This window comes from Alligator mississippiensis, chromosome 7, assembly GCF_030867095.1.
Source record: "Alligator mississippiensis isolate rAllMis1 chromosome 7, rAllMis1, whole genome shotgun sequence".
NCBI classification, from domain to species: Eukaryota; Metazoa; Chordata; order Crocodylia; family Alligatoridae; genus Alligator; species Alligator mississippiensis.
The window spans coordinates 68,086,406-68,111,703 of NC_081830.1; the positions used below are offsets into that span (position 1 = coordinate 68,086,406).

The 25,298-nt window shown below is 40.4% G+C and overlaps 1 protein-coding gene across 9 annotated transcripts in view; it reads left to right on the forward strand.

The window, feature by feature from the left end:
* Positions 1-22,995, forward strand: part of SCHIP1 (schwannomin interacting protein 1) — a 551,143-nt gene extending 528,148 nt beyond the window's left edge. For 8 of the 9 annotated variants that reach the window (XM_059731078.1, XM_059731080.1, XM_059731079.1 and 5 more), the window contains 5 exons: positions 6,577-6,694; positions 7,907-8,104; positions 10,346-10,469; positions 14,173-14,266; positions 17,922-22,995. In XM_059731078.1, coding sequence (XP_059587061.1) covers positions 6,577-6,694; positions 7,907-8,104; positions 10,346-10,469; positions 14,173-14,266; positions 17,922-17,973 — 586 coding nt within the window. In that variant the 3' untranslated portion in view covers positions 17,974-22,995. Of the gene's footprint in view, positions 1-6,576; positions 6,695-7,906; positions 8,105-10,345; positions 10,470-14,172; positions 14,271-17,921 lie in introns of those variants that run through there. The other variant, XM_059731077.1, reaches the window with a different exon arrangement.
* The last annotated feature ends 2,303 nt before the right edge of the window (positions 22,996-25,298 follow it).

The following is a 25,298-nucleotide window of genomic DNA, read 5'->3' on the forward strand; positions in this document are numbered from 1 at the left end:
CCCCGCAGACGAGGATCAAATCATATTTGTTCTGGACTCCCATGTGTCTTTGCAGTACTTACACTAAAATGGCAGTGCCATCGTATAAAGTAGGTTTTAAAATACTCCGGAAGTTGTGGTTTATCCAAAAAGTGAGGAATAGACTCAGTGGTTTTCCCATAAAGAAGATGTCTTCATTTCGGAAATTTCTGAATGAACTCTCTTGTTAAGAGTAGATGTACACATCTTGCCATGGTGTGGTGACAGAAGAAAGGTATAAGAGGCACAAAAATGGAAGAGAAGTTATCATTATATGAGAGAGGTTACAATTACACAATCAGATTTGGATTTCAAATAATTTGAAAGGGAAAAAGATTACCCTGTAGTAACTATTTTCCTTTAAAGCAAACCCAGTAACCCCATCTTCTAATTATACATCATCTAATTAACATTGTGCAAGCAGAATTTGGCAGATCTACTAAGTGAAATTACCACATGTACTAAAATACTTTGAAAATTTGTTAATATTTATACACTAGTCAGGACATTAATACACACTGGTTTTTATGATAGGAAGTGGAGGAATTTTCATAGGGCTTTTTTCTTACTGAAGAAAGAAATGTTATATGGGAAATAAAACCATAGTAAAAAAAGATTACTATAATGCCAGTAGATATAACTTATCCTTTAAACAGATGTCCAGCTGTTGGAATGTTTTTCCATAATACCACAAAAATTACCACTTGCAGTTAGCACTAGCTAGGGACCTTTCTTGTAGTATGCACAGAAGGCCAAGGATTGACTGGAAACGTAGACTGACCTAACCTCTGAGCTCCTGTGTGTATTTTTTTCACTTCAGGTTTTAGATGCATTGACCAGAAGTTTCTGTACTTTCTTCCCATAGTGTACCTGTTTTGAGGGTCAGGAGAGGACTGAATTAACTGATTTGTCCATCTGACACTTTTTAAGGAGTATTAAACTTCCATAACAAGAATTCAAAACAAACTGCAGGTCATGGATATTTTTCCATTAATACAACAAAAAACCTTTTATGCCTACAGTTACACAGGTGTTCACATTACCGTTGTACTCCTAGGTGTTTGCTTCCCACTTTATTATGTGATCCTGCACAGGTATGCAAGCCTCCTTAACTTTATTACTGTGAATGGTCTCATTCATTAGTATATTTGAGCATGTACATAACTTTGCAGAATCAGAGAAGGGCTGTTTTTGTTATATATTTCTATGTCACCTAATATGCTGTCCTGCCGACCTATTAAAGCCTGTAAATCAGGGGTGGGCAGTTATTTTGGGTGGAGGGCCGCTTACTGAGTTTTGGCAAGACATCGAGGGCCGCATGACAGGGCAGATAAATACTAATTTTCTAATTTTTTTAGGGGCCCTGCAGGCCAGATAGAATGGGCCGGTGGGCTGCATCCGTCCTGCGGGCTGCATTTTGCCCACCCCTGCTGTAGGTGCTGCTGTAATATGAAAAATATCTCATCAGTATTTGAGTGTGTTACAGTTCACTTTAAAAGAGCCTTATGCTTGTGTAGGAAACACTGAAAAGTCAGTAGCTATAATTGCTTCTTTGTGCCCGAAGCCCATTGAAAATCTCATGTAACACAAGAAATGGTATTAAAAGTATTATTCATAATATATATATATTGCATATTAATAATACATCAAAAATTATTAAAATAAGTAGAAAATAATTTACTGACAGTTTCTAGTAAGTAGTAATATAAGCAAATCTGTTGGGAATCATGAAAAGGAATATCTTGCACCAGTGCTTGTGTGGGTGAAATGTATACATCTTGGGTGTGCAGTTTTACATTTACTTCATCTATTATTGGAAATACATAAGAAAATATAAATTTGATACAGTTCTACAAATTGCACTTCCTCTTGGAAATTATGTATGTGTCTTAGAAGAAGAGAGAACAAATGCATAGCTCATGCCCAGTTATTAGTTTTCTTTTAAATGTCATTCTTGTCCCTGCAGACACTACAGTGCGTGTAATCAAATTCAGTACTTCAAGGCACGGTAACCCTTAAATTAAGAGTAAGCTAAAAAATGGGAAAAGCGTGAATAACTCATTACCTTCCTAGCCTGTGTCTCTTTTAGAGAGCTACCTGAAACTTTCAGGGAGTTCTGAAGAATAGATAGGGACTGTAGTTCAGAAAACATTTAACATGAAGTTTAAACCTAAAGCAGACAGACATAAAAGCCTCTTAGATCAGTGCTTGGAATGGTTCAAAAGTATTCAGGGAAAAATCAAGTACTGCTTTTAACCTCTTCACTGTGAACTGGTTAAGTGCTCTGTGTGGCACCAAGTGTTCTGTGACAGTCCTCCAGGCATCCCACATTGCTTTGTTTCCTCTCCCCCTCACACTGCTGCACTTGCCACTCTGGTACACAAGTGCTGCCCCCTTTTTCCTTTTGTTGGCACTTTTTATTAGTGAGCTCCCTTGGACTTGCATCTTTCTAACAACTAGCTGCATCCTCGACCGTGTTCTCTCCTCATACTTCCTCAGTCCCTGGGAACAAAAAAGTGCAAGACCCAGTACTCCCATCTGCACCTTCTCTCTCTCTACAGTCAGGCAAAAACCCTGCAAATGTTGCTGGAACAGTTGCAAGCTATTAACTTTTACTGAGCTCATGTTTAGAAGAAGGAAAAGCAGAAAAGTAAAAATATTTCTCCACCTACTGGGGACCTGTAGCATTGTTTGGGCTCCAGGGGTGGCTGAGACATGCCCTGGTGGCCATGTAACCCTTACCCTGCTCCAGCTCTAGGATGCCCTACCCTTACTTGCCTGCCATGCCTTGATGTAATTGTTTGATTGGAAGGGAAGCTGCCTAATTAGGCCTAGAGTAAGCCCCAGTTCCTCTAGATACCAGCTAGTCCATTTGAACTTCTGCTAGTCTCCACCCTGCCCTTGCTGGGTGGGCCTTGATGTCCCGTCAGTGTCCCACCCCATGGCACCTCTTAGCCCTACGGGCTAATAACAGTGCCAACCTTCCCTACAGCAGTGCTGATGCTTCACAGCTGTTACAATTTAATAATTCCAGTGTGCACTTGGCCCCAATCCACTATCAGGTCACCTCAGGCAGTAACACCCCTATCAGAGCCTCAGACTCTTTTCTCTCGTTGGTTCCCTTAGCCCAAGGCCGCTGTGACTGACCTGGCTTCTGGGTTCCAGCCCTTGACCACCTAATCTGGCTTTGTTGTCGTCCTGTCCTGGGCAGTACACTTGCTGAGCCTGCTTCGGCTCTTGGGTCCCCTGGCCCTTGTCTCTGTCCCTTTCATGCACAGGACCCCCTGGCCCTGGCATTGCCCTTCCTGTGCACTGGGCTACCTGTCCCTTGTCCAGTTCCTGCCCAAGCTAGGCTTTAGCCTCTCTCTTTCTAGGCTTCAAACTTCCTCTTGGGCCTAAGCCTACAGTATGCCCTGAATCAAGGCCCATAGCTGGGATCCAACAATTGGCATGCCCCTGGTACCCTACTGTGGGTTAAACCACCCTGCACCTCTTAGGATCCCTTCCATGGCCTCTGCACACTCCTCTTTTAGTCACGCCCAAACCACAGATTGAAGCTGTAACCAAGGAGTAGGTCTTCTGGCTAGAATACAAACTAAGCCCCCTCTGGGTCCAAACAGAAACAGTGGATAACTGCCTGCATTATAAGGCTTCCTGTTGCCCCAGGTGATGTTTCTCTGTAGGGCAGCAGCACTCTGTTTGCCTTCTTCAAGATAGTCCCCAGTGCCAGATTGGAGCTCTTGCCTCTGCAGCTCTCAGCCTCTCATGGTCCCGCCCTGCTGCAGGTGTTTCCTGATTTAGCTTTCTGGCTCAGCCCCAGGGTGGCTTGTTGCTGCTGGTCTCTGCTGGAACAATATCTCATCTTCCATGCAGGGCTCTTATCCCCTTGTGCCACTGCAACACAGCTAGTTCTGCAGTAAGTATTTGTAGTTGGTAAATCCTTGGATACCTGGTCCCTGTCGGCTCATAATGAGCCTGAGGCTCTCCCTGCTGCTCCTTCACCCTTAAAATAACAGGAGCCTTTGGCTCTCTTGTTACAAGACCTGCACGAGTACAAGCATTCTGTCCCACTAGCCCACTGTGAGGCCTGCTTGGATGGGTGTTCACTCCCAAACCACAGTATTTTATGCACAATTGTGAAATGGTTCCATTTTGTAACATTTTGGAATGGTTCAGTTATGTGGATCTGTATCCTCAACCCGCCTGTGTGTAAAGTATTGCAATTGTAGCTGATCTTGCAATGGAATATTTCTGTCCTGATGATGGACAGCACCTCATGTCTCCCTGAAAGATGAACAGCTTACATGTTGGACTCCTGAGAACTATTGTTCATAATATTCTAGGTTAGTAAAATATGTATAGGCAGTAGGCACAGCAGCTGTCAGCTTGCATAGTACTTAAATTGAAGGCAAATCTGGCTTGATACCTCAAGCCCATTGTAAAAGTGATTCTAAGAGCAATTTTATACATTTTCTACAGGTGTCTTCCCATTTCGCTGCGACCAGGCCATCCTTGCTTTTCCTTTAGACTCTTTTATATGTCCTCTGGAAGCACAACACGAACTTTGTTGTCAGAAGAATTCTTAAATCCTGATGGCCTCTGCCTGTATAGTGCGTTCCCATTTTGAGCCAGGGGAACTTATACCCATTGTTTCTTGCACATAAAAGAGAGAATATTTCCTACGAGATTTCCCTATTCCCATGTGCCCTGGTGTCCTGGTTCAAAGGAATAAATTATTGTCTTTTTTTTCTTTGTTTATGCCTAAATTATAAGTTTTAAGTTCACTGTAGAATTTGCATCTTGAGGTCCTAAAATAAGTCTCCAGAGACCTCTAGCCTGCTGATCTTAATTTTTAATAAATCTTGAAGTTCTGAAGAAATGCAAAAGATTAGAAGAGGGAATGGCTTATGGAAAGGAATAGTGGGATCGCCTGTTGAAAACTAGAGTAAAATGGTGGAAAAGTTGTTACAGGAGTCAGTGGACAGCTGTATTCCTATCATTAAATTAATACTTTAATTTGTGCAGCATAATCAGCGTAGTTATGTGGAAAATGAGCCTGGCCAAGCAAATCTGATTTTCATTCTTTGAGATCACAAGTTTGGTTACAAAGGTAACTACCTGGATATAATGTACTTGGACTGTTCTAAGGCAGCTGACTTATTGCACTTTTTATTTTAGCACAAACCAGTATCAGTAAAATGCATATTAAATGGATTAGTAACCAGCTGATAGACCCATCTCAAAAAGTGGTTGTCAGTGGAGAATCATCCCCCAGTGAGGCTGTTGGTAGAGGAGATCTACAGGAACCAGCTTTGTTATTATTATCAGTTCATTATTTTCATCAGTGATCTGAGACAGCATAAATATTCAAATAGATGCTGATAAATTTTGCATGACACATTGATACAATAATGATGAGGCTAGGGAAGACATACTGAGCTATCCAGAGCAGCCAGGGGTGCTCTCAGGAGCACTTAACGTACATACCCATAAGACCACTCTAACACAGCTACATTTAGGGTGACTATATTTCTTGAGTCTCGAAACAGGATGCTCTGATCCCTCCCATTCTCTAAGGGCATGCTCAGCTCTCTCCAAGCTGGTGAGTGCACCAGAGATGGGTGGGAGAAAGAAGCGTCAGAGCACTGTGAGGGATGCTGGAGGACTGGCAACCCTCTATTGCACTCCCTGGCTGAAGAACATAGCCACTGCTGCATACCAACTGAAAATGGGAGAAAAGCATTCAAACTGACCAGATTTCTGGGACAAATGTTTCACACAGGACAATCCTGGAGAAAACAGGATGTGTGGTCATCCTTGCAACGCTGTCTACTTTCCAAGATTTGGTGGTTGTGGAGCAAACAAATCAATGTGAGTCCGTAGTTCCATTGTACAGCAAAAGAGGCTTAATGCAGTTACTTTAGTTGAAAAAATAATAACATTAAAATTATGTTTTGGTGCTGGGCTGGAAGAAAGGACAACCAGCTGAAAAAGATGGGTCTTATTTTTGACTTTGCTGTTGACTTGGCTGATGAATTTGGGAATTCAACTTTACCTTGTTGGGGAATCAATGGATGCAATGGATGTTGTATAAGAAGCAGGGATGGAGGATGACAAAAGCACTTCTACATTTGTTTTATGACATGAGAGGATCTCCTTTGAACTTGTATTTATTTTGGGGCTGAACATGCACTTCCTCAGCCACATCCCATCAGGGAATCTAGCACTCTATACTAAACATACTGCTTTATAGATGTTACTTTGGCACCCTAGATTTACTAAAAGTGAAAGAAATATACTTGCTTATTATGTTCCTTGTTTACTAATTGTACTTTATTTCTCTTCAGTGCTCCAGAATCAATGAAGTCAGTTTAGCTTTATTTATAATGAGTTTACTGTTCCTGCTAGAAATAAAAAGAGCCTTTACAAGAGGGTGTAGGTGGGAGTCACCATATTGGTTATTGTCAAGAAAGCAGCGATTATTGGTATCCACGTACAAGTACTTTGGACTTGCTGTTGAAATAGGTTGTGCTGATGCTTATCTTTATTTTTTCCCAGACTACAAAGTGGGATGAACTTGCAGATTTGTTTTGTAAATGACAGTGGCAGTGACAAGGATAGTGATGCCGATGATAGCAAGACTGAAACAAGCTTGGATACACCTTTGTCACCAATGGTAATTCTGAAAACTAATAAAAGGCCTTGCAGAAGAAGAAAAAGGTTTTAAAGCACAAAGTTATAAGAAAATATAAGCTAAGAAAAAGCTTGTCATTAAACCTATTAAAATAATCTGGATATTAAAAAAAACACACACACTCCATCAGTAAAAATATTTTAGTTACTGAGTAAGGTGGGCAGATTACCCGTAGGTAGCTCAGATATACTTGACATGAATAAATCCTCTTCTATTGTTCATTCTCCCTTTTATGGATTTGTAACACTAGAAAGGGAAAGATGTGGAATAGCATCACCTTAACACCCCTTCCTTCTGAAGAGTACTTAATCAAGGAAACTAGATGATCCCTGACTTCTCCCCTGCTCCCACATATAAACATAACACGAGGGCCCTCGTTCCTTGGCAGGATTTCCTAGAATCAGAACAAATACATTCCCTTCAAACACTTGCTAATCTGTCAGGCTCCAGTCTCCAATTAAAAATGCTCAAGTTGTTAGCAGCTTGTAAGAGCTAGGAGCTTGTAAAAGTTAATGTTTTGAAAAATTGTGTTTGATATTTAAAAGCTATCTTGTTGATAAAATACAGGTTTCCCTCACTTTATGCTGTACATGCGTTCCTGGAAAATGGTGCATAACTCAAATTTGCATAAAGGGAACCCGCTTTACAATGTAAAAAATAGGGATATGTTCCAAGACCTTGACTATACTGATCTCCAGATCCATTTCTACAATTTCTATAGGACAATTCTGGCACTCACCAACAGCAGGACAGTATGCACAAGCACAGGGCACTATCATAATAGGGATGACAATTACAAAAACACGTGTTGCAGACGAATGAGGAGCACAGAGCCACGCAGGAAACTATTTTAGTGCACATCATTCCTACAGTGCACTGCACAAAGCAGCTCACTGCAGGCTTCCACCACACCGATCGCATAAGAGTGAATTTACCTCGCATATAACAAATTTTTGGTATAAAAAGGCTCATCGTATAAGAGTGAATTTGCACATACAGGACCCACATAAAGTGAAGGAAACCAATAAATAAAATGACATGATCTCCATTTCTCCAGAAGATATTTTTCTCACTCTTATGTGCATGAAAATTTTGAAACCTAAAACAAAACATTTTTACAGTGATATTATTTGCATTGAGGTGTGAACATTATTACATATTTCAAAATTTGGCTGTTTGTGTGACCTTTCCTAGAGCAAGCAAAGCTCTTCCTACTCTGATAGAGATACTACTGAAGAGGAATCTGAATCCCTAGATGACATGGATTTCCTCACTAGACAAAAGAAACTGCAAGCTGAAGCCAAAATGGCCTTGGCTATGGCAAAACCAATGGCCAAAATGCAAGTAGAAGTGGAAAAACAGAACAGGAAAAAATCTCCAGTAGCTGATCTTGTAAGTATGGATTATAGATCCAAAAGCATGAAATAGCCACCAAATATTAATGGTTTGTTGTTTTACTGTTCCAGCATGTCCTCTTTTAATTTCAACTATTCTTTCTTATTATCACAACTTTGTACCGTTGCATCAAACATCCAAAGCTGTTTGACAAAGAAACTTTTATATACAAAGATACACTTAATACACTTACATTTAAGTCAGTATTTTAATATTAATTAGAGGCAGAACAAGTACAGAAAATACATTCCACATAATAAAGTGTGGTTCATGGCCTTCCATGGATCTCTCCAGTGTATTTTACAACCTTTGGAGCAGCAGGAAATTGGTCTCCATGGCCCCCCTGCTTTATCTGTGGCATATTAGGATGTTCCATCTTGTGGTTGTCAGAGTTGACTGTAGTTTTGCTCATAGGTTAGACCAGGGGTTTTCAACCTTTTTTAATAAGTGTATCCCCAGCAAGCCCCCTATTTAATAAGTGTAGCCTGGGTGGAGGGGGGCATGAGCGGCCAGATGCTGAGTGGGGGAGAGTGGGGCGAGCAGCTGGATGCTGACGGGGGTGGGGAGGTAGCGAGCGGCCAGATGCAGAGCAGGGTTGTGATGAGCAGCGGCACGGGATGGCAGCACTCCAGCCCCACTCTCATGTACCTCCGGTTGACAACCCCTGGGTTAGACCCATGATTCTCAACCGAGGGTCTGTGGCACCCTGGGGCATGCCCCAAGGTGTGAGGAGATAAGTGAGGTATTAGCAGATGAGCAAATTAAATGCAGGCTCAGGCTTGTCCATGCCTTGCTGGACCCCTCATCTCCACTGTGAAGCCCCTCTGCAAGGGAGCAAGCAATGTTAGTTTTTGAAAACGGCTCCCACTTCATTTACGTAAGTTATGGAACAGTGCCACGAGTCCAGCAAGAAATACCTCAAACCCAAAAAGACTGGGAACTACTTGGTTAGACAGTGGATTTGTATAAGATGGTTATTAATGTTTGTACAGAGAAATACAGTTGTTACTGTCCGTACTCACAAACATACATACAGCCCTATTATTGAAGATACAGTAAAGTCAGCACGAAACAAAATTCTGCTAAGCAGAAATGGAAATAAGACCACCCAAAAAAAGAAAAGAAAAAATGTGGGTTGAGGACAGGATGCATGTTTTAAAGACTTTATAGTCATTCTTCCAACTGATACAGTAATGTAATAATATTTTAATACCAGACCTACAAGCATAAACCAGAAATGGTTTCTGTATGTTTTCAGATAAATGTCTCCTATTCTGTATTTTATAATTACTGTGAAGACTGAATGGTCAGCCAGCTCATTTTTGTTATGCATGAAATTTGTTGAAAATTAAAGTTGTATCTTATTTTATAACTGGCCACTTAAGTCATGGAAAAGAGAAGGACTATGCATTTCTTCAATTTTTTTTTCTATTTAATTTGAAGCCTGCCTCATTCAGGCATCATCAGAATTTATATAGTGGTAATGTGTTGACACTGAGCTGTATTTACATAATTTTGTAAAAGTTAGTTCTTAGTGTTTTGGATATGGCTTAGTCCAGAGTATTCATATATGGCAAAGTATATTTGCAATTACTGTATGTCCCTGGTTGCAAGCCAAGAGATTCAGGTATGAAATTTCAATCAGTAGTTGCAGAGTCATGATGGATCATTTTATTAGGTCATTTATAAAGTGCTATCTGTGAAGGAAATTAAATGATAAAGCTTGAAGGTTATGATTACATTGAGGATGATTATATTTAGGACATCATCATATAACAATCAGTTCTTCTTTGGTCTTTCCAAAAATGATTCTGAATAATGTTACAGTATTTAAATAATTTTACTTAACTTCATCATTGCTTTCTAAGTTATATCACATTGTCATTATATAATATATGTGAAAACCTCTGATCGATGTTTAAAGCCAGCATTTCAAAACCCACCATCACAACGTAATACATAATAATATATGTAATATAATAATATATGTTTTACGTTGTGATGGTGAGTTTTGAAATGCTGGCTTTAAACATCAATCAGAGATTTTTGTTTTGGAAGTCTCAAATAGATTAGTTTATGAAGTAGTGTGTGTGTGTTTGTTGGGGGGAAGGGGGAGCTGGAGAGAGAGAGAGTCCTATGTAATGTAAGCCATTTTTCATCATTTTATCAAAAAGTAAGAATCATTTGAAGTGCTAATAGCCTAAAAGTTTTTTTTTTAAATCTACCACATATCTTTAGCTGCCACACATGCCTCATATAAGTGAGTGCCTGATGAAAAGAAGTCTAAAACCCACAGATCTGAGAGATATGACTATCGGACAGCTACAAGTGATAGTCAATGATCTCCATTCACAGATAGAAAGTAAGTGGTATTTATTCTTTTGTAGTTCCCCCTAAATTGGCTACAGTATATGTAATATATGAATAAAGATGGGGTTATTGCCATTGAAGGGAAGAAAATACTGTCTATGTTCATTTATATATAACACTCATAAATAAAAGTCATATTTATTTTTGTGATAAAATTAAATGCAGTGGTTAGTACATTATGGATAGTCCCTGAAATTAGTTTGAGCCACATTCATTCTGCCTTATTGAGGATGTCAATTCATTTGGTTAAGCAAGATTTGATAGGTTAAAAAAATAAATTTTCTTTCCCTTCTGATCTACAGTGAGAGATCCAGTAAAATGTTGGCCAGATCCAATAAAGTAGGGCACAGCTATTGCAAGATCTGATGTCCCAGCTGGTTGCTTGGTTGTCAGGGAAAGTTTGGGGTTCCCAGTACCTGTTCAGAAGAAGCAGGATGTTTTGGTTCAAAATCCATACATAAGAGTTTAATTTGTAATCTTTGCATTTGTTTCAAACTTATCTGATACCTGCATGAAGTGTATGACTCTTTATATGGAGAGTAGTTTGTTTGACTCTCTACCTGGAAAGGAAAACCTGTGCTTTTTCAAACTGTTTTGTGGTACAGGATATGGGTAAACAGCCACTATTCTATGACAGTGGATGCAGTGCAAACCTTTTCTGTTCGACTGTTTCCAATATGTTCTTCTCTTGTTTTCTTCACTTCCTTCATCCAGCCTTGCACCAGAAACATTAACAAAATACATCCCCTATTTTGTTAATCAGACATTATACTTTAGCATTGTTTTTAATGGGTTCCTGTATGAGCATGGGATGACAGTACCCTGCCTCCTAATCTCTCCTTAGCCTGTCCATTGGATACAACCTTTAGCATTCAGAATGAATTGCTATTGGAGTGGGATGCTATGGGGGCTCTAGTTCAGCAATTCTCAACCTGGGTGCCATGGCACCCTTGGGGTACCTTTTGATCCTTCCACAGGTGCCACAGGGTGCCACCCAATGTTAGCACTGTCAGGTTTGAAAACACGATTCACAAGATAAACCCCAAACTTTACAATAGAAATCCATAGTTGTAGTTTTTCTCTGGGTTTTTTGCAGCAAAAACACTACTCTGTTGTTTTGCTATAGTAAAAAATGAGAGAAAAGTAAGAGCTGACATTTTCCAAGGAATGCCTTGAGTCTATCCAGAGGTGCCTCAAGTCTAAGAAAGATAAGAACCACTGCTTTAGGGTAAATTTATTATTTGGGCACTACCGTACTGTTCCTTAGCTCCCTGTGTTCTTTAATTAGTGTCACTTATGAAGGGACCCTATAGCCATCTGCTAAAGATGTTGAGCAGTTGACTGAAGTGCAAGTAATTTTTCTCTGAAGTCCAGCAAAAAGGGCTGTGTTTTTTTGGAATTCTTGTTCATAGGCTCAGATAACAGCTGACATGTATAAAAACACGTCATTGAGAATGCCATACATAATAGCAATTAAACATTAGTTGTACTTTTATTCAGTTACGTTTGTTTCCTGAGCGGAGCATTCTGTGAACCACAGTAGAACTTCAACCTATATTGATAGCTTTCATTTCTAAAATTGCATTTTGGCATAACTTCTATTATTGTAGACTGCACACCACAGGACCTTCACATTTGTAAGTGTTTCTCCAGCATCTTAGAGGTAAAATAAAGAAAACAAAACAAAAAGGCCCAAGCTTCTTTTTGTGAAGAAAGTTTTAAATGTGCAGCAAAATACCTCATACTTAGTGCACTGTAAGGGAAGTTAGTGCAGAGTAGTCACTGTATGGTCAAGTCACACTCTGGCTTCTGATACATTTAAGTACCCCATATATGTGAGACCCTGCACTCTATTCTGACATATGGTATCCTGCATTACATGCAAAGCAGAATCACTATCCCAGAACATCTGATATTGTTACCAAGTGCTACTACAGTGGCCTGTCAGTCTTATTTTTGCTCAAATTCAGTAAAATCCTTACCCTGGAATTAGACCTGAAACCATGCAAACCACAGGTTTTAATTACAGACTTCAAGAGTTCAGGAAGCCTGTTGCAGTGTTCAGGAATGTTGCTCTTACCACAGGTCTATTTTACTTTGCTTTCTCTTTGTTAAAGCACAGCTCTTTGAGCTACCTGAGAGATCTGAAATGTTGCCCTCTTTCTTCACTCTTTCATTTGTCCTCTTACACTTTGAACAGAAAAGACCCTTTTTCAGATTAAGGTGTAGATCTCTCTGGGCAAAAGGACAGCACAAGCCCTATGGGGCAGTCACAGTGGCATTCAGCAGGAGAGAGTTGCTTGAAGTGCATTGGGTACCTGTCCTGTCATGAACACTGTGTGCCCCCAAAGGGTGTGGGAGCATAGCAAACTCCCACAGGCAACGGTGGAGGCGCTGTCAGCGGCAGGAGCATGGAGGCTGCAGCACTGTCGGCAGCGGGGGGGGGTGACAAGAGCCGACCAGCAGTTGGTGACCACCCTCAGATGCCGCCAGTAGCAGCGGTGGCCAGCAGCGATTGGGGACCACCTACAGACTCCGTCGGCGGTGAGGGGGAGGTGGCGAGCGGCAAGCACCCGCAGGCCAGCAGCGCTTTTTGTAGGGAGTGCACTGCCAAGCTCAGGGGGTGCACGTGCACCCCCTACGCATCACCAATGGTACCTGTAGATGTGCAGGACATCTCGGACTCAATTCATTGAGTCTGCTGGATCATGCTAATTAGCTCACTAGCAGCCTCGGCTTCTTGTGTATTCAGCCTCCTTGTGCTTCAAAATGGTGGTGGGGGTGCTTTAACTAAAGCTCATTGAATGAGCTTTAGTTAAAGCACCCCCACCACCATTTTGAAGCATGAGACACTGAATACACAAGACACTGCAGGCACTTTCATTAGAGTGGTTCCCAAGAGCTGCTGTAATTAAACCACCCACCTACCGGAGCACATGTAAAGATGCCCACTGTGCTCTAACATTTTTCTTTTTAAATTGGTGGTGGTTAATTTTTCACACACTTTGTCCTAACCAATTATTTTTTATTGGCACCTACATTTTACTCTGCCCAAAAACCCAAGCCTTGTAGACTTTCACTTTAAGGAAACAGACTAGCTAGACCATTGGTTCTCAACCTTTTTAGACTCAGACATCCATCAGAAAATGCCAGCTTTTACCTTTCCCTGGTTTTTTAACTATGGAAAAAAAGAATAGTTCTTCTGTTGCAAAGAATTCAGACCACAACAGGACAGGATGGTTTTGGCACTATGCATTCATATTTGAAATCTCTGGGTTTATCTTGTTAATCATGTGTTGATGCTTGCACACCTAACAGTGCAGATACTGGATGGCACCCTTAAAAGGATCTCACAGCATTCCAAGATGTTATGGCAACCTTGTTGAGAATCACTGAGCTGGCCCTTAGGGTTCAGGATACTAAACTCAGTCATTTCATGAGATCCATCATAGTTAATAGGGGGTAGAAGGCTCGCTTCCGTATTTGTTACAGTTTTGTTTAGTAATAAGAATAGCCACTGCTTTTACTGCATTACCTAACATGCTTTCTTTTATACAGACCAAAACTGGTAAATACGTCAGCTGCTCCCTCCGAGCTGTTGTTTACTATGTTAAAGGACTAACTAACACATTCCACACCTGTTATTCACAGGGATGCAGTTAAATGAAATTAAATTCCTTTTTCTCTGGTATCAGGCTTGAATGAAGAATTAGTGCAGCTGCTACTTATTCGAGATGAATTGCACACAGAGCAGGATGCAATGCTGGTAGACATTGAAGACTTGACCAGGTAAGTAACATTTTCTTATGGTATTCAGCTGCTAACAACTGCTGCACTGAAGTTTTGTATTTTGGCTTATAGTGATCGGTAATCCATATATTCATACACTCTTTCACAACAGCCATTATGAACAGAACTTTCATCTGCCAAATATCGTAGTGCAGGAGTCAGCAACCTATCACACCTGGGTCAGATCTGGCCATTAGATCTGGCCGTAGGGCTCCAGTGGCATTCAGCAGCAGGGGGCTTCAGCTGCAGATGCACACTCCCCTGCCACCACAGGGGGAAAAGCACTGGCTGTAGGTGCTTTTCCTGTGCCACCACAGGGAAAAGTTGTAGTACTGGCTAGATCCCAGCCTGCCTTACATACCCCTGACCTGAATGGTGTCAGTCTAGCCCACAACTTTAAAAAGTTTCTGGACCACTGCCACAGTGGGTCATCTAGCTAGACATCTTTTAGATATCATAAAAAAAATTAAAGTATTGCTTTGATCACTAGTTATATATTTGTATTGAAATTCACAATGCTGTCACTTATTTTGTTAAGAAATTTGCGTCGGAACCATCTGACTGCTTAAATCAACAAATAACAATTGAGCAAATACAGATCAATGCAGTAACTTCTGTTTAATCATTCTTGATTAGTGATTCACCATAAAAATGCTCTTTTTTTCCTTATTCCTTGACATGCTTCACATCTAAAACCAAGCCAGTTTTGTTTAAAAAAAACTTGCAGGGTGAATAACACGTCAGAACTGACTGCTATTTGGTTAACTTTAGGTAGCAAGGAGGAACAGGGACACAACGAGTTCCTTCCTGGGGGTAGGACTGACTCTCAGCCCCTTAGCCATCAGTCATATCATTTGATACTGTTTTCTTCCTCAGTTCTGGCTCTGGATGGTCTTTCCTCTCTGGTTAATCGCTCTGACCATTTTCACCCTCATAACCCCTCTGCCCCTTCACTTCACTCTTTCCCTATCCCCTTCTCTATATCCCCTGCCCCTTCTCACCTTTTCCCTTTGTCTTTATTTCTTGTTGCACTTTCCTTCTTGCTTCCTCACCCCAACTCATGCTCCATAATATTTTAAGATACAGAATCTCTGAGTTAATTTGCCAAGTTATCCTGTCATCACTTTGAGTGTGTGCTTTATCCTCCTTACTCATCCTGGCAGATACAATGAATGATTTCATATATTCTGTGTTATGCTGTTATTAAAGTGATGCCATAGCTGTGATGGTCTAGGAGTTATGTAAGTGGCAAGGATTTATTTGGGTAATGTCTGTTATTGGACCTGCCTGCATAGTTAAGATACAGTTAGACAAGCTTTCAAAATGCAAGTCATTCTTCTTGAGGTCTGAGGAGAAAAACCTCAGAACTGAAGAATGTCTTGCATTCAAAAGCTTCTCTAACTATCCCAGCTATGCAGACTGATCCAGTAAAAGACATCACCCAAATAAATCCTTGCCTCTTGCATAATATCACATAAACTTTTTTTATAGACTCTACCTGCAGACACAGAAAAGACAAATGAAACCAGGCAATGAGACTGTTTTCCCATGCTTTTTTGCAGTGTAGTCCTCATAAACTTAGTGTTATAAGGCCATTTCTGCCATAAAGGTAAGAAATTCAGTCTCAAATAATCCCAAATACTTTCAGAAACTTTCTGCTAAGAAGTATCAGTAGTTTTTCAAATGCAGTTCCACCTCCATATCCCTGAAAACCAAAACTCTGCTCTCATTTTGTTTGGAGAAAAAATAGCAGCTTTTATGAGACTGTTTTAGTGCTTTTCATAAAGTTTCGATCCAAACTCTTGACACATCCAAAAGCCAATCTAAATTTGAAAGCCTTAGCAAGTGCCAATATTGGGGCTTATGAAATACAAGCTAAAGGAGGAAAACCATCAGAAAAACTGTGGAAGGATGTAGGAGTTTTTAAATGTTTAGTAGTAGATTAAGAAAAAACATGCCATAAAATATACATTGTTTCCAAAAGATATTTATCTCTAACCTGTCGTATTTTACATGCTGTCAGGGATATTTCTAATCTGTACAATGTTATGATCATGAGTAATTGTCTAAAAGATTTTAAAGGATGTGCATAAATACTCCTTCCCTTAGCAGCCACTCTCTGCCACTGTGAGACAGACAGACACTTTCACATAAGAAAGTGCTGGGTCAAGACCACAGGTCCATCTAGACTTTCTTATGTGAAAGCTTACATAACAAAGTTTTAAAAAAATGAATTATTACAAAGAATGTATTTGATAAAATTCTATTTCCATTCTCTAAGGAGCATAACTAGTAGCTTCTGAATTGTAATATTAAAGTACCCACATATAATTTTATGGGATGCTAAAAATTGCTTGTATTAAAGTTTTTAAAAATTGTCTAAACATTTTTCAAATCAAGCCTATTTTAAAAAGCTCTTTTCAGAATTCCTTTTTGACATTGTAGGGAAGGAGTGAATGGTCTAAAATATGTCCCATTTTTAAATGTCTTCTGTTGCATTATATTTGATTAAATGGGGCGATCTAGTACAGGGGAAAAGTTGGGGTCATAAATGAAGTCTATTGGTTGCACTACAGTTGAGTCAAATATGTGATTAGGAGCAGTTTTTATGCCACATCTGTGTGCTTTTTTGGTATTGCCATCACATGAATGATGAAATAAGACTGGTGTACAATTACTATGTGGCCATCAACATTAAACTGAGGCAGATTTGGGGTTAAGAGTAGAGGTGAACAATTAGAAATATCTCCTTTGTGAGACACACCAGTTAGTCTTTTTAAGGCCTCAAATGCATTACAGTGGATCTTTATGCAGAAAATCTGGCTTTTATTTACCCAAATTCTCTGCCCAGCTTTGAACTGTTATACTCTCCACGTTTTCAGAACTTGCCTACTGATGATTCCTGGTCCATTCCTGCATGCTGCAGGGAACTCCCTCAGATTAGGGTTCTGGGCTGTGCCATCTACATACTTCCTTTTTATACCTTCACAGATACCAGGCTTCCTCCCACCCAATGTAAGCACCACTATGATAGGAGATCCTTCAAGGGGGAGGGTTTGGACTTGGCCTTTAGGCACTTTCCTCCTTGGTTAATCAATGCCTGCCCAAGAGACCTCTATGCCTGCAGTGAACAGATTTGAACAGGCCTATAATGACTGAAGGAAGCTGTTTGGACTGTCTGGCACCTTACCTGTGTGATATCTTCTGTGCACTGTATTTCATTGTTCCAGTCTGAGATATTACAACATACTGTTGTAAGATAAAGGATGCAGTGTCTGGGCTAACTTCACCTTGCCACATCCTAGAATTGTTTCTGAAAAACATTCTTTGGGAAGAGGAGGAAGTTAGTACAACAAAACAAAACCCACTTACAGTGTTATAGGACGCCTAAGAATTTCCTTTAGTTTGAGAAATTTCCTTTTGAATTTGTTGTGCACATCAGGATTGTGTTCTGCTTATCAAAGGAATGTTATACTGAGTTAATCTTAACTAAATAACTGAATCTTTACTTTCTGTATTTTTCTTCATTGAGGGAAGCCATTTCTTTGTTTGCTGGTTTGGAGTATATTTAAGATGTTGACTAATCCGTCTTAATCTACTGTGATTTTTTTCCCCCCAGGCAGTAAGTAACATAGCTTTTCTTTCCCCTCCCCAGACATGCTGAAAGTCAGCAGAAGCACATGGCAGAGAAAATGCCAGCAAAATAACACGAGAAGCCATCAGACTAGAGAGCAAGCTAGAATTGATTTTGCTTCTGTGGTTGTACAAATGCTGATGCTGAAGGTGGTGCACAAGAAAATCAGTGTTAGTCATTGATCATGTCTGAAGCTTTATGTCCAGTGATTGGCCTCTGCTACTTAATTTATTTATTTTTTTTTTTTACTTGTGCCACTAAATATCAGGCATTTTAATATTATTATTACAAAGTGTACAGTACTTATAATAAGTCAAGGATAAGAGGAGAGCGTAGTTTAACTTTTATTTTTGTCTGTTTAGAGATTTTAAGTTGAACAATATTTTACCATTGACTACTTTTTATTCTTCACTGTAGTTTTAAACAAAGAAACTGTAATTGACGGTGCTATAAAAGTCAAAAAAATACATGCCTGCCTCGTAGTGAAGTTGTAGCTTTCAGTAATATATATATTTTAATCAGTTTTCAACATTTTGTGAATGTTGACTACCTGACATTCATTTTTAGATGTGCTATTAACATTCAGTTGGATTCAAGAGTTACCTTGAAAGTTTTATGTATAAATATGTAAAATAAAAATTAAGAAATTGTTTCATATGATATGTCTTTTTGTTCACTAGTGGTTGACTTCGGTGATGCACCAGTAATATATTCATCCTACTAAATGTGCAGTTCTTAATTTCTCATCACCAGAAAGGCAAAAAAAGGCTCTATAACATAAAAAAGGTATGGAGACAGGACAGAATTTTACAGACCTATTTGTAAGTTCATAAAGGATGGATGGCATGGACTTAAGATATTCTTATATAAAACATTCACTGGGAGACCTAATATTGTGACTATTGTTAGAATCAACAGACACACATGGTGGGGGGGGTGTTGTTTTTGTTTTAATATAACTGTCAAAAATATATAAATCTGTGTTAAGACTTTTACCGACACTAAATGTATTATGTGTGGTAACTGATCGCTTCTCTACCTTGTTGGCTAAGATCACATTTAATGTCTGTTCCCTCAGCTATGTACCTGCTATATAGCCTCTTTCCTGGGCACTACTCTGCATTTGCAGGAGAATTGGCTACGCAAGCCAATAACTCTGTTCTCTCTTGAACTTTGATTTAATGCTCAAATACCACATCAGGCTCTCCATTCCAGTGTAGATAGTAGTAGCCAGAAGCTACGATGTACATCATGCAAATCAGGTTGTCTTTTACGTTTTTTATTTTTTAATTTATGATAGATTTTTCTTGAGTCAAGTTTATGTCTAACAATATATTCAAGTTGCTTTCATAGAAGTAAGTGACACATTCAATTTTACCCCATACAAAGAATGTATTTTATAAAATTCTGTTTCATAGAAATTATGCAGTCCCCAAATGAAACACTGAACTCATGGAATTTGGGCCTGTTTTTAAGAAAATCTTGCTGTAGTCCCCCACTTTTTTTGTAAGAAACTTCTTTGGGGTGTATGTGTGGTCTCCAGTTGGCAATTGCCTTTACACCAGTAGGCATACCATGCCTCACACTTCCCAGCACTGGTGCACATTCTGTATTTTACTGCTACAAAGCGTGTACTGTTCTGCAGCTTTCCATGAGGAAAATGTTCACAGTTTTTTCCTTTAACTGGAAGAATGTCATTGCTCTGAACTTGCCACTACATTTTTTTTACCTAGTTGAAGCTAGCTCAGTGGTTTTCAGACCGTTCTGTGGATCACATAGTGCAGCTGCCTATTTCTGGTGAAGCACTTGTCAGTCCCTGATATCTGACACTGCCTGCCATTTGTTGTCTACTCCAAAACTTCATTTTTAAACTGAATAATCATATAGACTCTGCATGACCACTTTGTGATGCTGTTTCTCTGGTGTTGCTGTGAGTTTGAAGCTAAAGATGACACTGAATGTGGAGGGCAGCATACAGGGAAAAGCAGCAACAAAAATGCAGATTCACTTGGAGAGGTGAAAGCAAGTCAAGGCTGCTGAAAGGCACCAAAGAGGGATTTAGAACTGAAAAAACAAAGTGGGATTTTTGTAGAAGTGTTCAGTGATGTTACTACTACTCCTGTTGATTCATATGAGAACAGAGGGAGGCCAGTACTGGATTCCCTTGAAAACTACACCTCTGCACAGCTTCTGGGTATCCAGAGAGAGGGAATGAATAGCACAAGTACAAAATGTGGAAATGTGCCAAGAACATTTTGTCTTCGTAATTCTGTCCTGAGATTGTTTTGTCTCCTAATCAAAATTTGAATTGGGATTCAGATGAAAAAATGGTTAAGGGGGAAGTTTCCAGGAGTATATCTATTAAGGAGTGATCCACAATACATAAGGAGCTGGAGAACCACTGAGCTAGCATAGGGAATACATATAAGATAGGAATGTAAAACTAAGATTATTTATTTTGCTTTCTTTGAATCTATGCAGAAAAAAAATATTTGGGGTGTTAATTTCCCTATGTCTTTTGGTTGTCTTGACACTGTTGTGAGTTCTGGTGTTTTTATATTTCTGGTTTATAAAATGTCCATGTTTTCAGTGCTCCAGGGCCAAAATTGTCAAAATTGGGCCACAAAATGTAGTTGCTTAAATAAGTGGCCGCTCTCTTAAAGGTTTTGAGCAGCCACCATTTTCTGTTAAAGACATTGTGCATACTCAGCATTTTTAATAATTGGGCCACTTATTTAGCACTCTAAATGTGGATTTAAATAATATGTTTGAGACCCCAAATTTAAAAGCGTTGGCCTAAGCTTTAAAAGAAAACAACAACAACCTTGGTACGTTCTAGGTGTGTGTAATAACATATGATAGTAATGTCACAGTAGTGCTGAATACCTCACAAATGCAACTTCATTTGTGATAAGACTCTCAGATTATTTAACACTACTGATACGCTATAGTAAAATTAACGTGCAGTTGAAACAAATTACATCTCATGAGCAGTGTAGCTGGATGAACTTGAAGGCAAAACTGAATGTCTTTGGCAAATTGACTGCAAGTGCTATTGTGCTCTAGAAGAAATTGAACCCTCAGTCATTATGTATTGATTTATTATAAAGCATTAATTTCCTGCTAGGTGTAGAGTTGAACATTTAATGGGCAGCCTTTCCTGCAATGTACATGCACAAATGCTATTAAATATAATTGGAGTCACAAGCCTGTGTCAAACCAAAAGGTATATCCCTAGGAGGGACTCTGTTCTTTCCATTTGTTAGAGGCAGGGAGCACCAAGATTACAAGTGTTAGAACCAGCAACTCTAGAAAAGCATTTGCTTTTTCATGGTGCACTAGAAAATAAATTATATGGAACAATCCTTCCCTAAAAGGTGGGTGAGCTCCATAACCTATCAGGCCTTTTCCATCTCAGATTTCTGATTCACTCCAGCCATCCAAAGTGCAGAGTTGTCTTGGCTTTCAGAGATGAAAATCCCAGGGTCCATGCTTAGGCTGTTTGCTGAAACAGGTAGATCTCACTTTGCCACCCAGTACTGGGTGATGAAGAAAAACACTTCAGCCACAGCATGGTTTTTGACTCCACAAAGTACCCTTAATGAGGGTCATAGTTATGCATGCAATAAGAAAGGAAGATGCTTGTAGTCTCTCCCCTCCTTTCCAGTGAAATGCCAGGAAATGTCCTCAAAACTTAATACTGCCTAAGGCCACAAAACTCCCTCCAGTTAATTGTTCCAGAGGGTAACAGAATCCAAGGCATCAGCTTAACTGCACAGAAGCCCAGTTGTCTAGGAACAGGGGTGGGAGGCCCTGACTGAATTGAGACCTAGCAGTCAACCACACTCACCCTCACCCTTTTCTTTTGCTAGTCAATTAATCCTGTCCCATCTCCTCAACCAGAAATCCTTGGGAAACTGTAAGAAATCTTGGGGCACGTCCCACAGTTTTTGCTTGCATCCCAGGCCATTCTGCAAGGCTTTATAAGGGAGTGGGCAGTCTGATCTCTGTTAATACTCAGTCTTCACTCAGTCCTAATTCAGGTACTTTCCCCTTTGGCTCCTGTAGAATAAGCACAATCTGTGCCCCTCCTGAGTGCCTAAGGGGAGCATTTGGGCTCTAATTCAACAGCAGCTAATGACTTGCCCTCCAAATGTGGCCCACTATAGCACTCAACACTGCAGGAAGAAAACATAATCTGTGCAGCAGCACTCACAACAGCTATCCACTCTGCACTGACACACAGCGAGCCTGCCCTTTTTTATTGGTTTTGGTTCATTGCTATGAGATAATTGGAACAAAGGTGAGAGAGGGGCTCTCAAATGAAAATTTGTGCATTGCTTTGAGGAAGGGGATGCATCTGGTCTAGGCAGCATGTTTTATTGACAACTGGGAGCAGCAACAGACACAGCTGTTGACCCAGAGACTGTGGTCCTGATTGTGCTCTCAGCTTCATTGATATAATGCTTGGATTTTAGTAGAGTTATCTTGGACTTACATTAGTGCAAAGTGGACACCAGTGAGAGGAGAATTGGGCCTGTTATTTGCAGTCACTATGCCATCCAAATGCCAGGAGACTTGCTGACCTTATCAATGCAGACAAGTTGTGACGAGAAACATTTGCTTCTAACCAAAATGACTTGCAGGAGCTAACAATTTTTAACACTGCTTGCACATCAAGGACCACCTTTTGATCTTAGCTATCTTGTGTTCTCTGTTGACTTCAGTGGAGTTACTCTGTATTTACAGCAGTGTAACAGAGATCAAAATCTGGCCTTTAGTCAAATCTAGATTTTTAGATTTTAGGGCACTTGGGACAGGAAGCCTAGACAAATTGGAGTTTTGTTAACTTGATAAGTGCCTTTAACTTGATAATGAAAAGTAGTGAAATGTGTTTATTCAATTAACCTGCTGTTAATTATTACCAATATTTTTTCTTGTTACATCTTTAGTTTTGTTTGTTTTTTAACAAAAGAATATTGCTGGGTTACTGCATCTTTCTTGGATATCTGTCCAATGTACTAAAGTATTGTGCTGATGTGTATGATGACAATGCTGTAGAATTAATGGATTAAATTACATTTCTAAAAGAGAAGTTTGTTTTGAGTTTTTGCAACTGTGATACTCTATAACCTTACACAGGCTTCCACAATGTTGGCATGCTTATGCCTCCTTGTGGTCAAAATGGGTATCATTTGGTGTTTCAACCTTGCTGGTGGTTCTTGCTGGGGCTTTTTTTACAATAGCCACTTCCCAGCACAGAATAGCAGGGAAAATTCATATTTTTGTCTATTTTGGATAAAGATTTGCTTTAAAACATTAAAATTTAACCTGGGTGTTAAAAGAAAGGACAATTCTGCTTTAACTAAGTGAAAACCTGCAACAGCTTTTTTTCTTCCAGTTACTTCTTGGGGTTTGCTCCTAGCCTGGGAAAGGGTTTGAAATCACTCCCCATGCTCCAGAGGTCAAAGCAGGCCTGGCAAAGAAACCCGAAGGTCTGTCCCAGTTATAGAAACTTCCCTAGGCTGACAGAGTGCCTGCAATACACAGCTGCCCGTTCTGCTCCTCGACACACCACACTGGAAGCAACTGTACACCTTGCTGTGCTTGCTAGGGCTTCTGTCTCTGCCACAGCCAGGGATTATAGTACTATCCAACTCTTACATAGCACGTCTCATCCATAGATGTCAGAGCACTTTACAGAGGAGGACTCGTTTCACTTTAGGTCCCTTTGTACCCCTCCAGAATTTTACCTGATGTTAACTGGCTGGGCCAGAGGTATAGGTCTTACCCCTGCCATTCACTGCCCACTGTTTTAAAACAAATGACCCAGAGAGGTTGTGGAACCTCTATCCTTGGAGACTTAAAAAGCATGTTACACAGACACACGACCAGGATAGCTTAGTCAGAGACAGTCATGCCTCAAGCAGGAGGTTGGGCAAGATGACCACCTGAGGTGTACCTTCCAACCCTACTATTCTATGAGTCTATGAAATACTGAACTTACTCAAATAGAAGACAGTCCTGATTGAAGACAGCCCCTCCCCACCCCCACCCCCCCAATAATTAGATTCTATATATGGAAACTTTATAAATGTGTTACCATTTTCCAGGTATAGAATCTAATTACTGGGGGGTTGCCTTGAATTTGTGTGCCTCTCACTGCTACAACAGGGAAAATAAATCTGGGGAGTCAAGTAGCCCTTTGCTCTCTGTTCCCCACCCCACCCCAAACTTTTCCCCTGGCATCCCACTCCCCCTCCCCCTCTCCTTACTGTCAGACTCTGCTCACCCTGAGCACATGGAAGTGAGGAGCAAATATGAAAATAATAACCTTGAAATTAAACACGACTGTAGAAATTTGCATATAGTAGCTATGCACTTAGTTTATCCAGACTTACTGTGTGTCAACTTTTTAAACTGCTGTAAATTTTAGCCTAGATACTCCATAGAAACTTCTGAGCAGCAGTTTGGCACCTACTGGGCATGTCTACACAAGACATTTAATGTGCAGTTGCCTAATTAGTTGTGCAGTTAATATCTTGGCATCTACATGTGTTTCCCTATTAGGCTGGAGTAAACTAATTTACTCCACAGCAGTGCACATATAGATGCTGCCCAGCTGGCTGGGGCATGAGGGTGCTTCCGTGCAGGGGCTGCCTGCTGGCCAGCTTTGCACTGAATCTCCCTTGTGCCCCAGCCAGCCCTTCTGCAGCACACTGAGCTCAGGGGAGCAGCCCCAGGTTGGTAGGCTGACTCATGGGGCCCCCTGCCAGCCAGGGCTGCCCTGTCCAGGCCCCGCATGCTGCGCCTGAATAAATTGCAGCATTTATTGCTCTGGAATTAATTACACCCAGGCACAAGTTTAAATGGTGCACCTGGGAGCACTTAACTCTGGAGCAATTAAGCTCCACAGTTTATTCAGGTGCTGCAATTTCCAGTGTGGATACACCCACTTATATGTAGTATAAACTATGCATTTTTTTATTATCTTGTTCAAGGCCAAATCAGTTCCAAATTGAATTAGGCAAAGCCTACTGGTCAAGTTCCAAAACTCAACTGAGCAGAGCTCAATCATCAAGTCTGTATGGCACTACCTCTGGGCAAGTAGTGTCTCTCCCAGACCCATCTGTCTGGGGTTTCAGATATTCCCCAACGGCAGGCAGGAATCCTACATGTAAGCCGTAGGCCTGGAGACCTTCGGGTTCAGATGGCCCTCTGCCTTGATCTTAGCCAAAAGGTCAAGAAGCCAAAGACTCACTATTTTCCACAGTTTATTGGACTGGGACCCACCAGAGTCAACAATATTTCAAGCCCAGTTGACCCCACAGCTTGGCACTGCTCAGTTGCATATGTGTATTCCAGATACCTCTGCCCCCCCACAAAGGATCCATGTGC